The sequence below is a fragment of the Narcine bancroftii genome, chromosome 14 (assembly GCF_036971445.1).
Source record: "Narcine bancroftii isolate sNarBan1 chromosome 14, sNarBan1.hap1, whole genome shotgun sequence".
Taxonomy (NCBI): domain Eukaryota; kingdom Metazoa; phylum Chordata; class Chondrichthyes; order Torpediniformes; family Narcinidae; genus Narcine; species Narcine bancroftii.
Window position 1 is genome coordinate 9,176,314 of NC_091482.1, and position 16,777 is coordinate 9,193,090.

Below are 16,777 nucleotides of genomic sequence, written 5' to 3' on the forward strand. Positions count from 1 at the left end.
AAGTTTGTTGAAGGTTACAAGAGGATATAGACAGGATGCAGAGTTGGGCAGAAAAGTGGCAGATGGGAGATCAATCCAGATAAGTGTGAGGTGATACATTTTGGAAGGACAAACCAGTACACTGAGTACAGGGCTAATGGTTGGTTACTTAAGAGTGTGGATGAACAGACGGACCTTGGGGTCCAAATCCATACATCCTTTAGGGTCGCTGTCCAGGTTGATAAGATAGTTAAGAAAGTCATTGGGATGCTGGGCTTCATTAATAGGGGAATTAAGTTCAAGACTATAGAGGTCAAATTAAAACTCTACAAATCTCTGGTGAGATCATTCTTGGGAGTATTCAGTTCTGGGCACCTCATTATAGGAAGGATGTGGAAACAATGGAGAGAGTGCAGAGGAAATTTACCAGGATGTTACCTGGATTGGAAAGTAAGTCTTATGAGGCAAGGTTAGCAGAGATGGGACTTTTCTCTTTGGAGTGCAGAAGGATGAAAGGAGACTTAAAAGAGGTCTACAAGATTATGACAAGCCTGTTTCCCAGGACAGAAATAGCAAACACCAGAGGTCATGTGTACAAATTGAAGGGAGGGAAGCTTAGGAGAGACTTCTGGGTCATTTAAAATTTAAAAAAAAACGCAGAGAATTGTGCGTGCCTGGAATGCCTTGCCAGGGATGGTGGGGAGAGGCTGAAACATTTGGGGAATTTAAGAGATTCTTGAGAGGCACATGGATAAAAGAAAAATAGACGGTTTCGGGGAAGGGAGGGTTTAGTACTTTTTTTTTAAGGAACATATGGGCTGGCACATCAAGGGCCAGAAGGCTGTGCTGTAGTGTTCTATGTTCCATGATAAACTTAGATTTTTAAAGATATAAATCACAAAAAATAGTGTCAAATCATCTTCTGAAAATAATTTATTTTAAAAAAATTAAAAACCTAACTAAAATATACTCGAGAGCCTACTTGCATGCAGGTTATCCAATTTAACGTTTGGTGACTCCATGATGGATGCAAATGGGCAATAGAAAATAACCACGGTAATTTAATTGACAAATGTGATGAGTTTTCCAGCAGTGTCTCTATCTACTATTCACAATTTTTATTCAACCTCACAAAAAAAATTACTGAAAGTTGTTTGGCAGAGAAAATGCTGAATTTTTTTTGTGTACATCATAAGGAGCAATATGGTTGGAGAGAGAAATCAGTCCCGGGTTAAATTAAGAACACTGGAAGAGGGATCAGCCGTTAAACAAAAGCAGCTATTCAAAGCGATTATGATCTATTACCTTTGATTAGCAAATTATTATTGATCTTGTTAAATTAAAATAAGGGGAGAAATGAAAACAAGTTGAATCCTTCAAAGCACCTTTTTGTCATTCCTTAATGACAAAAATGAATATCATTTAATCTGTAAAAATAAATACCTTCTTACAAACCTTTAATGAGGTCAGAAAGATTGTTCTGATCCACGTTTTTTGTTGCATAGTTAAAGCACATATCATCCACTTCAGTTGCAAGGAAGAACCAACCATTCATAGTAGCCCCAAGCAAAGGATAGATACAGGAGGCACCAGTTCCTTCAATGCAGATGATATTTAATATTAGTGACCAAGCTCAAAATTCTAGTATGGAATTTTAAAGTATATATGCAACCCAGTGAAAAGGTGAATTTCTCAAAAAATTCACCAATTCAGTGACTCACCAGGGCTCCTTAGAGAGTACATTCAAAACCCCAACCTCTACTAGCAAGGACGACAAGGGTGACCAAAGCACGAGACTAGTATCTAGAAGTGGTTTTCCAAGCCACACCCCCCTGACTCAGACCTATCGAACACCCACAGCATGCACCTCAAGGACTATAGCAGTTCAAGAAGGCAGCTTACCTCAAGGGCAAATGGGGACGGGAAATTAAACACTGGCTCAGCCTGTGAATCCCACAGTCCTTGAATGAATAAAAACTTGCAATTCCAGCTCAATCCAACATAAAAATTACGTCATGTAATATTAATGAACTGCTTGCATTGCTGGTATACAGCAGCTTCTGATGTGGTTTCAAATGCAGTCAGATGCTCCAGCTCCTTTCTTGTATTTCACATGACTTGAGTGGTTTCAATGTGAGAATGAACAAATTGAGAGATAGTCATTCAGTTTTCTGGTTTTTTTTTGAGAGGCTTCTCATCATTATTTGTCATTTTGCAAGCAAACAACAGGAGTGAGGAGGCTTGCAGCCAGTTTTCAAACAAGTCTTAGCCTGCAGTAATATTTCTAAAAGTTTTTTTTTAAAAATAGGTTTTTAAATTTAGACATCCAGCACAGTACTGGCCCTTTCGACCCACGAACCTGTGCTGCTCAATTGACCTGCAACCCCCCTAAGTTTTAAATGGTGGGAGGAAACTGGAGCACCCAGAGAAAACCTATGCAGACACAGGAAGACAGAGCTGGATTTAAACCCTGGTCCTGGTCGCTCACGCTGTAACAGTATTGCACTAACTGCTACACTAACCGTGCTACTCTCTACACTAATTATGCTGCCCTGTTTATCCTTCCTCATCTCATCATCATCAACCCCACTAATCCCATTTTAAACAAACACTAAACTGAGGAGCCTTGTATCTACTCACTTCCCCTTTTTAGCAACCCAGCAGAATTATGCATTCATCATACAAAGTAAATGATGGCACAAAGTGAGTACTTCAATACTTCATGGGCCTCCAGTTTACATTTTGTGAATTAGCTCATGTGAATGAATTTGATCAATTTTGCACTGATTCATTTTTTTTTTAAGTTATGGCAGAAATTATTTTTACAATAGGATTTGGTGTAAATGCACTCTTCCACAAAGATGGATAATTTAACAATGAAACATTTGCATGATCACAATACACCAGCTTTGTTATACTGTAATCTAGTTCCACATTTTACCATTCTATTTTTACATACAAATTCATTCAGAATTAGGGTGTCTGTGTGTGTCTGTGTGTGTCTGTGTGTGTCTGTGTGTGTCTGTGTGTGTCTGTGTGTGTCTGTGTGTGTCTGTCTTTTATTTTTAGATTTCTATCAGAGGAGGGAGAAATATCACAGCTTATTGCTTCTGTTAAATTATACCCCAAAAAAAACAGATTTATACTCAATCTAGTAGTCAGGAAATACAGGTCCACAGAGTCAGAATTTGAGCATTGTGTGTAAATTAGTCACACCTCATTAATATAACATCAGCATAAATCTCGACAACAAGGAAATCCATGAGTACCTACTCAATATCCTATTCAATCTTCTCCAAAAAAAATGGAACAGAATAATAAAAATGCAATTGCTAATTGATCATCCTGAGATTTTTTGCAATTATTAGCATTTGATCGCAATTACTTGGCCACTCAGGCAATTTAGTCTCTACATTAGTTTCAGTACTGAAATAGGATGATGTAATTGAGTATGATTAACCTGGCTTTTAATTTCTCCCTCGTTATCCAAATTTTTACCTCCATACCTCTGCATATAGCAATTCATCTTAAAAGCTGTTGTACAATTGACAGAAACAGGAATCCTACACCTTATGAAAATTATTGTTCGCTGCTGCCCACACAGTGAGCACAGGTGACTGTTTCAACAAAGCAGAATCTCAAAACCCCACGAGTAAAAGAACACTTTAAAAAAAAAATAAGAAGGGAGTCACGTGATGGAGTAGTTGCCGGTCGGGGAACTCCAGCCCTCTCCAGAAAAGTAAAAAAAAGATAGAGAAAAAGCAAAGGCACAAACATAAAAACCAAAACAAAGTGAAAGTAAAAGTGTGGAGAAAATGGCAGCGAAGAAAGAAAAGCCAAAAACAACAGGAAGAAGAGAAGAAGGAAAGATGTCAGAAGAAGAAGGTGAAGGCCTTACCTGAACGCCATGGAGAGAGAAGCCCGTTCCCTGAGGTCAGTCGAAGCCCCGAACTCGGGACGACAAAAATGGCTCACGAAGCCAAACAAAAGTGCGCAACCGCGCATGCGCGATGCGCAAGACAAAAATAACACTGACGGGAGGGGGACCAGCTGAGGAGTAAATCTCCACAGCTGAAACAGACAACTACAACACAACAGCAAGAGGAAAACAAAAAATAACGAGAGCAAGAAAGAAGAGAGTAAAAATAAGAAATCAAAGAAACAACAGATGACCAACCCAGAGGAAGAAGACCAACACCAAGACACTTCTAATAAAAATAAGAAGACCAAAAATACCCAACAAAATAAAACAAACAACCCAACAAGAGGTAAAGGACACAGTTCCTGGAGTGGACTCAGAAGAAGAGGAGGGAGAACACAGAAAAATGGAAGATGAAGGGAAGAGCAAGTACATGGATATATTTTTTTTAAAGAATATATTAAACAGTAAAAGAATGGCAGTCACAAGAATTCAGTGAAATAAAAAGAATAAAAGGTACAGAAGTAAAAGTAAATAGATTAGAGATGATCATGTCAGATATAGGAAAAAGAGTGGACAAGGTGGAAGAATGAGAAACAACCATAGAAATGAAAGTAGATGACTTAAAAAAGAAATTAGAAGAATCTGATAAAAAAGTTAAAGAGACACAAGAGCTGTTAGCTCAGAAGATAGATATAATGGAAAATTATAATAGAAGAAACAATATAAAGATAGTGGGCCTTATGGAAGATGAAGAAAGCAAGAATATGAGAGAATTTATAAAAGATTGGATCCCCAGGGTCCTAGGAAGACCAGAATTACAGGAAGAAATGGAAATAGAAAAGGCACACAGTACATTAGCCCCCAAACCACAACCACAACAAAAACCAAGATCCATTCTAGTAAAATTCCTAAGATATACAACAAGAAAATATATTGGAGAAGGCGATGAAGAAAATAAGAGAAGACAAAAAACCACTGGAATACAAGGGTAAAAAAAATTTTTTTTATCCAGATATAAGTTTTGAACTCCTGAAGAAGAGGAAGGAGTTTAATGCAGCAAAAATGACGCTATGGGAAAAAAGGTTATAAATTTATGTTAAAATACCCAGCAATACTTAAAATTGTGTGTGTGTGTGTGTGTGTGTGTGTGTGTGTGTGTGTGTGTGTGTGTGTGTGTGTGTGTGTGTGTGTGTGTGTGTGTGTGTGTGTGTGTGTGTGTGTGTGTGGGATCCGGAAGAAGCACGAAAATTTGCAGAGTGTGTGTGTGCGTGTGTATATATATATGTGTGTGTGTGTGTATATATATATATATATGTGTGTGTGTGTATATATATATGTGTGTGTGTATATGTATGTATATGTATGTATATGTATGTATATGTATGTATGTATATGTATGTATGTATATGTATGTATATGTATGTATATATATAAAAAATAGAGTATAGGTAAGAACTAAGAAGGGAAAGAAAGGGAAGAAAGGAAGTAAGAAGGGAATTAAGAGTGACCTTTGTTATATATGAAGATTAAAATCTTTTCTGGGGGGGGCTGGGTGGGGAAGAATGATAGTCACTGCGAAATCAGTTGACGCTTGCGAGTGAATTTGCAAATCCAAATGGAGATGGGAGATGTGGTTGACCGACAAGGGACAAAGAGCAACTCAGAAAGGGGAGGGGGTAGTGGGGTTAAAGGAATTTTAGATATGAGAATAGTGGAAATATTTTATGTTTTAGAAATGTTGTCTTATAGTGTGTTCAAAAAAAGAAAGCAGAAATGGATAAGAAGGAAAGGTGATGATGAGGAAGCAGAAAGGAAAGATAAACAAAGATTAATGGAATACATAACCAAATCAAAAGGAAGAAACTGTTAAATTTACTGAAAAAAGAAAAAATTGATGTAGCATTCGTACAAGAAACACATCTAACTGAAGTGGAACACAAGAAATTAAAGAGAGATTGGATAGGACATGTAACAGCAGCATCATCTAATTCAAAAGCCAGAGGAGTAGCTATATTAATCAATAAAAATGTACCAATCAAAATAGAAGAGGAAATAATAGATCCAGCAGGGAGATATGCAATGATAAAATGTCAGATATATTCAGAATTTTGGAATTTATTCAATGTATATTCACCTAATGAAGAAGATCAAAAATTTATGCAATATATCTTTTTGAAGATAGCAGACACACAAGGGAACATACTAATAGGAGGGGATTTTAACCTTAATTTGGACTCAAACATGGATAAAACTGGAAAAAAAACTAACTGAAAGAACAAAGTAACCAAATTTATAATTAAATCGATGCAAGAAATGCAACTTTTGGATATATGGAGGAAACAACACCCAAAGGAAAAGGAATATTCATATTATTCGGGTAGACATAAAACATACTCAAGGATAGACCTATTCCTGTTATAAGCTCGTATGCAAGATAGAGTAAGAAAAACGGAATATAAAGCTAGACTATTATCGGACCACTCACCCCTGTTATTGGCAATAGAGCTAGAGGACATCAAGAATGTATAGATGGAGATTAAACTCCGTGCTACTTAAAAGACAGCATTTTAGAGAATTAATTGAACGACAAATTAAAATGTACTTTGAAATAAATACGGAATCAGTGAAAGATAAGTTTATACTATGGGACGCAATGAAAGCGTTCATCAGAGGACAAATAATAAGTTATGTAACTAAGATGAATAAGGACTACAATTGGGAAACAGAACTGTTGGAAAGGGAAATAACAAATATAGAAAAAGCATTAGCAATAAAGGAAGATACAACTAAAAGAAGAGAATTGGCAGATAAAAAAATAAAATATGAAACACTACAAACATATAAGGTGGAGAAGAATATAATGAAGACAAAACAGAAATATTATGAACTAGGAGAAAAAACGCACAAAATTCTAGCATGGCAGCTTAAGACAGAACAAACTAATAGAATGGTATTGGCATTAAGGAAAAAGGACAAGCAAATTACATATAATCCAACGGAGATTAATGAAAATTTCAGGGAATTCTACACTCAACTATATCAAACTGAAAACGAAGGGAAAGAAGACAAAATAGATGAATTTCTAACTAAAATTGAACTACCGAAATTACAATAAATTAATAAAACCATTTGAAATAGAAGAATTACAGGAGATAATAAAAAATCTATCGAACAATAAAACACCAGGAGAGGATGGATTCCCAATAGAATTCTATAAAACATTTAAAGACTTATTAATTCCTCCCCTTCTGGAAGTAATCAACCAGATTGATAAAACACAAAGCTTACCAGATTCATGCAAAACAGCAATAATTACAATAATACCAAAGACAGGGAAAGATCCACTCGCACCAGCGTCATATAGACCAATATCTTTACTTAACACAGATTATAAGATAATAGCTAAACTATTAGTAAACAGATTAGCCGAATATGTACCAAAAATAGTAAATCTAGACCAAACTGGATTTATTAAAAAAAGACGAACAACAGACAATATCTGTAAATTTATTAACTTAATTCATGCAGTAGAAGGAAATAAAACTCCAACAGTAGTGGTTGCTTTAGATGCAGAGAAGGCCTTTGACAGTAGATTGGAATTATTTATTCAAAGTACTACAAAAATTCAGCCTACCAGAGAAATATATTAATTGGATTAAAGCATTATATAAGGGGCCATTGGCGAAAGTGACAGTAAATGGATATATATCAAAACAATTTAACTTAAGCAGATCAACAAGGCAGGGATGTCCACTATCTCCCTCACTGTTCGTGTTAGCTATAGAACCACTAGCAGAACTGATAAGAACAGAAAATAAAATAAAAGGGATAAAAATAAAAGACAAGGAATATAAAATCAGTCTATTTGCAGATGACATCATAATAGACTTAACAGAACCAGAAATATCAATAAAAGAATTACATAGGAAATTGAAGGAATATGGAGAAGTGTCGGGGTACAAGATTAACGAAAATAAAAGTGAAGCAATGCCAATGAATAATGCGGATTTCTCAAAGTTTAAGAAAGAAACGCCATTTAGATGGCAAACACAAGCAATGCGATACCTAGGTATACAAATAAATAAAAACCTCGGCCATCTATATAAACTCAATTATTATCCACTAATGAAAAAATTACAAGACGACTTAGAGCATTGGAAAGACTTACCACTAACACTGATAGGAAAGATAAACTGTATTAAAATGAAAATTTTCCCAAGGATACAATACCTATTTCAGTCATTACCAATACGCCGAACAGAGAAATTCTTCAAGGAGTTAAAGAAAATAATAAGGAAATTTTTATGGAAAGGGGGGAAACCGAGGATAGCACTAGATAAATTAACAGAATGGTACAAACAAGGAGGCTCACAACTACCAAACTTTAAAATTATAGAGCCGCACAATTAAGATACCTATCAGATTTTTATCAAACAAGGGAAAAACCAGATTGGACCAGATTAGAACTAGATAAAATAGGGGAGAAGATACCTGAACATAGACTATATAAATGGGATGAAAAATTGGTACAACGTAGGAATTCACCGGTATTGCATCATCTGCTCAACATTTGGAAGAAGATTCATGTAGAAAGGAATAAAACAAATTACCAACTACCAAAACTAATATTGACGCAAAATCAGCTAATCCCTTTTACAATTGATAACCTTTCCTTTAGAGAATGGGAGAGAAAAGGGATCAAAAGAATAGAAAATTGTTTTTCAGGAAATAAATTATTATCCTTTGAACAAATGAAGGATAAATATAATATAACTCACGATACAATGTTTGCATACTACCAACTGAAAACCTACTTGAAGGACAAATTGGGAAACAGTCTGAGGTTACCAGAAGGAAGCAATTTTGAATATGTGATTACAGACACAATGATAATCAAAAAATTTGTAACAAACATGTACATCAAACTTCAAGAAAAGGAGAACGAGGAAACAAACTGTAAACCTAAACAAAAATGGGAACAAGATCTAAACATAAAGATAAAGAATGAAACATGGGAGAAGCTATGCTCCAGAACTATGAGAAATACAATAAACACGAGGTTACGCATGATACAATATAACTGGATACACAGGCTATACATCACACCTCAAAAGTTAAATAAATGGGATCCAACAGTATCAGACAGATGTTTTTGCTGTTAAAAGGAGACGGGAACAACAATTCATGCAATTTGGACATGTGAGAAAGTGGAAAAATTTTGGGAAGATCTAAACCAGATATTAAATAAAATCACAAAAAGCAATATACCAAAAAAACCAGAGATCTTCCTCCTAAGTAATATAAAAAACAAAGAATTTGGACTCGATTTGGATGGAGCACAAAAAAGATTTGTTAGGATAGCCCTAGCTGTAGCAAAAAAATGTATTATGTCAACCTGGAAATTAGAAGACAACTTGAGAATACAACAATGGTATATAGAAATGAATAAATGTATTCCATTAGAAAAAATAACCTATAATTTAAGAAATAATATTACAATATTTGAACAAATATGGGAGCCACACATGAAACACAATAGAGAAATCCTACCGTGGACTTCCACCACCTAAAATGACAGAAGGAGAAGATAACGAAAAGAAATGACTCAGTAAAATTTCTTGTTTATTTTTGTTGAGTGACAACGTTGTTTAACGGGTTTAATGTATCTTATAGTTTGAACTTTTAATAAATGGGAAAGGGAGTGAGGGAGTGAGGGAAGGGAGGGGGAAAAAGGGGGAGAAAATGACACTATATATTTAAGAAGAAAAATGTCTGTATGTATCTTGGTCAATGTGGTTTATAGTGTGAAAAATAAAAAAAAATTAAAAAAAAGAAAAGAGAACTCGAGGGGGTTTGCTTCACGCTGTCTGCCAGACAGTCCAAAACCATGCTGTGATAATCCATTGCTGGCCAAATGTCATCAGGCTAAATTTTCCAGTGTGAAATAGAATATTTCCCATTTTTGTAGTTTTGGAACACCATGGAGAGATGGCGAAATAGCTCAATTAATATATGTACAACCAAAATGAAAAATATGTAGCTTCATTTGACATGGAGTGCCTACGTTAGTTGATGATAGATAGGATGCACGGGGAATAGAACAAAAGACTAATGGAGTTTATCTTGGTTGGTTGTAACTATAACACTGGATGCCTGAATTGGCCTAGGTGAGATCACAACCTTTTGTGTGGTCTAATGTAATATAGACCTTATGACCTATTAAATTGATAAATGAAAGCCAAGCTCTGTAATCAATGAGTTTCTAATGTAACCACTATAATCAGACATTAGATCACATTCTGCTCATTTCCATTTAAAAGAAATTAGGTTACTACATCTCTGGACACTGTAACTGGAAATTGGCTTGCAATGCTGTTGCTTCTCTAAATAAATTAGCATCTTGGGAGTTGTTATTTATGACATAAAATGCTGGAAATACTGAGTAGTTCAGTCGGCTTCTGTGGAGAGTAAAGATGTCAGCTTGATAACTTTCCATTGGGTCATCAACTTGGAACAGGTCTCGTTTTTCTCTTTCTCTGTCGAGATGTTGAGTATTTCCAATAACTTCGGTTTTGATTTCAAAATTCCAGGATCTGCATTTTTTTGTGTTCTAGCTTTGGCAATTATAATCAGTTACTTGCATGCCTTTAATGTCAACGTTCCCCTATCACAAGATTTCCACAGCTGGATCATTAATAGCTTTAATATCCTTGTTCCCATCAATGAGTGGAGAAAGTGATGAGGCAGTACAGATTAAAAGTCAGGACTGTTTGACTGGCAAGACTAATTATTTTATTTCACGTCAAGGTGGAATACTGTTACTGGATGACAATTAAATCCAAATAACTTAAATTATTGTTTTCTGGTAGAGTAGAATTCACTATATCTTGAGATATTAGAATTATGCTTTACTCATTCAGCAGGTTCAGTGTTGCCAGAATACCAAATCAAATGGATTTTTAATTAACAAAAACATTTGACACAAAACTTTTTGAAATTTGTGCAGTCAGATGCCTAATGACTTAACCAAAATTATCTTTTTACTACAGGGAGATGGGATAAAGGTTCATGTCTGTGATTTGTCATGTATGAGTTAACAACTATGGAAATTATTTCCAAGAGAGATAACTAATTCCCATTAATCAATAAAACCCCCTACAGTCTGATCCACTCGAGGCGCTATAATAGTAAAATCCACACAGTTGATAATATTCCATTTCATATTGGTTTTTAAAAAAAAAAAATCACAATAGTTAACAATTATTTAAAACTATTAAAAACTTCACATTGACAAAATTTTATTGATGCAAAACAGATTTCTACTTGATGATTTTATTGCCTCAAATTTCTCCCAATAATACTGTTTAGTAAGGAAGTTATTGGAGGAGGCTCCTAGGGTCATGATTTGGGATAATCAGCATGATCCTTTATCCAGAACCCTCGGGGGACAGTGTGTTCCGAATTTCAGATTTTTCCGGATTTCGGAAACCCCACCCAAATTTCCAGTCGCCCGGCCGTCTCCCCCGACCACCGGTCCCTCACCACCCAGACGTCTCCCCCGACCGTGGTCCCTAGGCCGCCCGGCAACCTTCCCCGACCGCCGGTCCCCACTTGCCGGATTTTGGAGCTTTCTGGATTTTAGATGACCAGATAAAGGATCGTGTACCTGTACTGGGGAGGTCTTGTCTCACAAATTTGAGTTTTCTGAAGAAGAGACAAAGATAATTGATGGAAGTGGGGCAGTGGATGTTATTGATATGGACTTCAATAAAGCATTTGACAATATCATTTAGTTGCCTTGCCATTCAGCGTGGGTGATCATGTCTCTCCATCCATCATGATCTCTGACCCTCCAAATTCTAGTTGTTGCCTCCCCTTCCTTCAGTGAAGGCTCCTTCTTTGAGCAGAGTCCGTAGTCCATGTTGATTATACATGGCAAAAATACTGAAGAGGTTTCCTGTTGCCCTCTTCAGTTGCAGTGTCCACACTGGACAGGTAACTCTGGCCATTGATCAGCAGATTCATCTGCCCAGCATTTTTAGTTTTACAGCCATAAATTCCAATTTGTAGAATCTGCTTGTAAAAAAAAACATTCACCATCTGCAATCCATGGCTTCACGCGGCCTTGATTAGGAGGCTAAATAGGTACTACACCTTGCCCAAGGGTGACCTGTAGGCTATTGGACAGAAGGAGCGCCTTACACCTCCTTTTGCCGAGCAATTGCGCAGCACTGACTCTGATAAGGTGATGGCTGAAAATTAAGTCACATGGGATGCATGGCAAGTTGGTAAATTATTCCATATTGTCTTCATCGTAAAGGCAGAGGGTAGTTGTAGTGGGACTGAAGCTCTGAGACCAGTGGTGTTCCACAAGGATCAGTACTGGAATCTGTTGTTTGTAGTACATATTAATGATATGGATGAAAATGTAGGTGGTGTGATTTGTGAGTTTCCACATGGCACAAAGATTGGGGAAGCTGTAGATTGTAAGGAAGGCCGTCAAAGAATGCAAAAGGCTACAGATCATTTTAAAACGTGGATATAAAAGTGGCAAGTGGAGTTTAATCTTTACAAGTGTGGGATGATGCATTTTGCAAGATCAAATGCGAGAGGAAGGGAAACAAAGTAAATACCAGAGTTTAAGAGCATTGATATACACAGTGATCTTGAGGTGCAAGTTCAATCGCCCTGGAAGTGGTAGCACAGGTGGATAAGGTGGTTTAAAAAAAAAGTGTGCTTGCCTTCATCAGCTGGCACTGAGCAGAGAAGCTGAGAAGTCATATCGCAGCTGCACAAAACATTAATTAGGGGCCACATTGGGGGTATTAGATTCAATTCTGGTCTCCACAAAATAGGAAGCATGTTAAAACGTTGGAGAGAATGCAGATGAGGTTCACTAGGACATTGCTTGGATTGCAGTGCATTAGCTGGAAGGAGAAATTGAACACACTTGGATAGTTTTCTCTGGAGAGGAGACAGAGGCAACTTCTGTACATAGAATTATGGGGTAGGGAAGACCTAGAGTCTTTTCCATCAGGGTGAAAATGTCAAGACTAGAGGGCATAAGTTTAATGCGAAAGTGGAGCATGGCAAACCTTTTACATAGTGAGTCAGAGGAGATAGTAGAAGCAGATACAATGCCAACGTTTAAAAGGCATTGAAATAGACACATGAATAGGTGGTGGATGTAAGATGCAATGTTTGGACTGACATCATGGTTGATGCAAATGTGGTGGACCAAAGGGGTTGTTCCTGTTGATGTTCTTGTTCTGTTCTAACTTAAAATTTACCTTCATTTGTCAGGCCAATTATTTATTAAACATATGATCTGGTATTTCTTGGTTCAAATGACATGCTCTGAAAATGTCGTATTTTTGACATTATAATTTCTTGAAATCCTGAAGATATTGAATCATCATCATAATTAATTAATTGAGTTGGGCTTGGGTACGCAGTGAAAAATACAAAATAAAAAGGTTTTCTTTTACCTATGTCGATTCCTCGGATGAGTTTATTTTTATTGGTGCTGCTGCCAATCAGGTCTTCAACCCAATGAATGTAGTTGAGCCGCAAAGGAACAGTAGGAATCAATCTCTCCAATGGGATATCGATCCCAAGTCCAAAATCCTCCTTCAATAAAGTACACGTAAGGGCTCTGACAGCCTTGGGATCTTTAAAATTCAAACTGAAAATAAAGGAAACAAATGGATTAATATCAGGAAGTAAGTTTCCACAAGGAAAGAAGAACATTATTTTATTTTGAAGAAGGGGCACATCACAACTCTGCTAATTGAAATCAGAAATTCATCCAGAATGTCTAACAGGGTCAAATAAGATGCTAATATTGACCATCTAACGTGAGAATGAAAATCTAACCATTCAAATGCTGGCATGTTAAAAATGCCATTGGAATGGTTTTCAAGGAAACAGGTGAATTGCAAAATAGTTAAGGAGTTTTTTTTTTGCAAAGTATGGATTTAAAATAATTAGTGCTGCTATTCTGAGAAGTCATAAAATGTTTCTAATAGAAACATTTACTAGAATTTAATTGGCAGATTAGTGGTAGTATCAGTGACTTTCCCACCGGCAATACTGATTGGAAATCCTGCTCCCTCAAGTGGAGTAGGGCGTACTCATTATTCAAAACAGATTCTTCTCCTGGAGAAAACTACCATGGGAACATGGCTCCATTATGTAAATGAATGGAATAAAAAAAATCTAGATCCAATGAAAGACTGGATATCGAAGTCCATGCTTTGTGTTAAATATGATGACATTATCTAACTACAGATGCATGTACTGGTCACATTGCAAAAATGTACAGATTAGTATCAAGGATACAGTCATGATAATTTTATTCATTCACTTGATGTAGATCCCAAGAGCCAAGTCATCAGCTTTTCACAGAGATCAGACTCCAAGTCCTCTCTTCCCTTCCCACTCTTCCTTCCACCCACTTAGGCGCTTCCCATTGTAATCTCAGAAAGTGCAAAATTGGTTTTTGATCGCCTCCCATCAGCTCTATTAAAACAGACCTTTCAAAATGAGGCAGAGTTTGACATGCACGTCGTCTAACATCATTGGTGGAGACTATGCTACATCAGTGAGACCTAACATAGATTAGGTAACCATTTCACTGAACACCTACTGTGGGTCTAAACTAGAACTTGCTGCCACCATTTCACTTCCCCAAACCATTCCATATGGTTATATCTATTCTTGGCCTCATTCATTGTCAGAGTGAAGCTAAATGCAAACTTGAGGGATAACATATATTCTTCCTAGACACCCTTAAACCCAAGGTCATAACATTGATTTTTCTTATTTTAGGTAACATGGTTTCCATCTTTATCTACTATTGTTCTTCCAACTTCCCCCTCACCCAGTGGTATCTTGCACTTCTCATCTCTCCACCTTCTGTCTAATACCCTATTGTCTTCAGCTTCTTTCATAAATATAATATCACCCACTTTTTACTTTGGTCTCAAGAAAAGGTCCAGATCTGAAAATGCGTGATCCCACTGAGCTCCTCCAGCTTCCTACTGTTTGCATCAGTTTTGCGGACCTATAATTATCCCTCACAGAATCCAAAAAAAGAAGTTGGTACATTATCTTCAAGCTCCAAAATGCTTTGGGGGCATCTTCATGAATTGCTGGAGCCTACGTGCTGAAGATACACCCACAATGCTGTCAGGTTAGGTCTTCCAGGATTTTGACCCACTATTGAATAAAGAATATATTTCCAAGTCAGCAGAGAATGATATTTGGAAATAATTTATTAAGATATTTACAATAAACCAGCAGTTTTGTGGTTGTTGTTGCTAAATGCATATAAAACAATGCATGTTTTGGCTCCAAGCTAGAATAAGGAATGTAGATTCATTAGCACGTTGCTAGTGTGAGGAAATATAAAAAGGGTCCTTTAAAACTCCATTGTATTTATATCCATCTGTTCATAAGTATCAATAGAATGGCATTGTTTGGTCTATTATACCTTTATCAGTTCCCATTTCCCTGCCTTGCAAGTATATCTACTACAGTATTAAATCTCTTTCCACCGTTCTTTTCAGCAATGCTAATTAAAATAGGCAATTTATTACTTTTCAACTAATCAAGTCAACATTGTTATATTATGAAAAGAGCAGTCACTTAATGCCAAAACATATTTAAATCAAAAATAAAATATTTTAAAAATGTTTTAGTTTGTTTATTGTCACATGTACTGAGATGCAGTGGGAGAGGTTTTGTTTTGTGAGCATTCCAGTAGCTATCTCATACTTAGATCAACAAAGTACAAAATTACAAGAGTGTAGAGTACAGAGAGAGATAAGTTGGTACAGAGCAAAGTCAACATAATTTTATAATTTGGGATTCATTCAAGAGTCTGATAGCAGTAGGAAAGAAACTCATCCCCATCAATCTACTTCTTAATAGGAGGGGGGTGCTGTTGAAGACACACGAGTGGCTGGGATGAGTCTATCATTATGTTGGCTGTTTTCTAAGGCAGCAGGAGTTTTTGATGGAGTCGATGAACGGGAGCATATGTGATGGCAGTTTTGCATGGTTTTGTGCGGAGCAGTTCTTGTACCACTCAGTGATACATCTGCAGGGATACTTTCAATAGTGCCCTTGTATGGAATTTTTTTATTTATTTATATGGAATATGGAAATGAGGTCCTGTATTCCGCTGGAAAAGATAACGGATAATTTACGTAATAATTATCCTTTTTTTGTCAAGGTTTGGAGCCCGGATATGAAATATATGGGTTTAAATCTGTAGTAGATTTTTTTTTCTCCTGCAGGTATTGGGGTCGCACCAAACCATGCCAATATTGGACGATTGTTATACGAGTTGATCTCCTCTTCTTTTTTTTTTCCCCATTCTTTTTCTTCTTTCAGGGTAGTTTAGAGGAGGGTGGGGATGGGTTGAGGGGGAAACTACTATGTATATTTGTATTTTGATTTTGATTGTATGATTTATTTTGAGTAATAAATAAAATATGCAAAAAAAAAATATAGTGCCCTTGTAGAAGGTGTTAAGGGATGTTGGTGACATCCCAAATTTTCTCAGGCTTTTGAGGAAGTGAAAACACTGGTCACTTTTAAATCCATACCCATTGCCGCATCAACATGCCTGGCAAACAGAGGCCACCTGCAAATTGGATGAACAGCACTTTACATTCGGTCTCAGCTGTCTCCAACCAGTCGGCATTAATATGGAGTTCTCCAATTTCCATTAACACCCATTCTGATGTCTCTTTCCCTATCACTTTTTACCTCCAATGATCCTTTGACAGGAGCCCAGGCCCAAAATGTTGCTTACCCCTTGCTTCCTTGGGTTCCTGTGTGATCTGCTGAGTTTCTCTGGCATATTTA

The 16,777-nt window shown here is 36.6% G+C and overlaps 1 protein-coding gene across 3 annotated transcripts in view; it reads right to left on the reverse strand.

Annotated features, from left to right (window-relative positions):
* Window positions 1-16,777, reverse strand: part of mettl16 (methyltransferase 16, N6-methyladenosine) — a 73,512-nt gene that overhangs the window by 33,626 nt on the left and 23,109 nt on the right. For all 3 annotated transcript variants that reach the window (XM_069912146.1, XM_069912148.1, XM_069912147.1), the window contains exons 3-4: window positions 13,390-13,586; window positions 1,435-1,575 (exon numbers count right to left, since the gene is read on the reverse strand). In XM_069912146.1, the coding sequence (XP_069768247.1) occupies window positions 1,435-1,575; window positions 13,390-13,586 (338 nt within the window). The remainder of the gene's footprint in view (window positions 1-1,434; window positions 1,576-13,389; window positions 13,587-16,777) is intronic.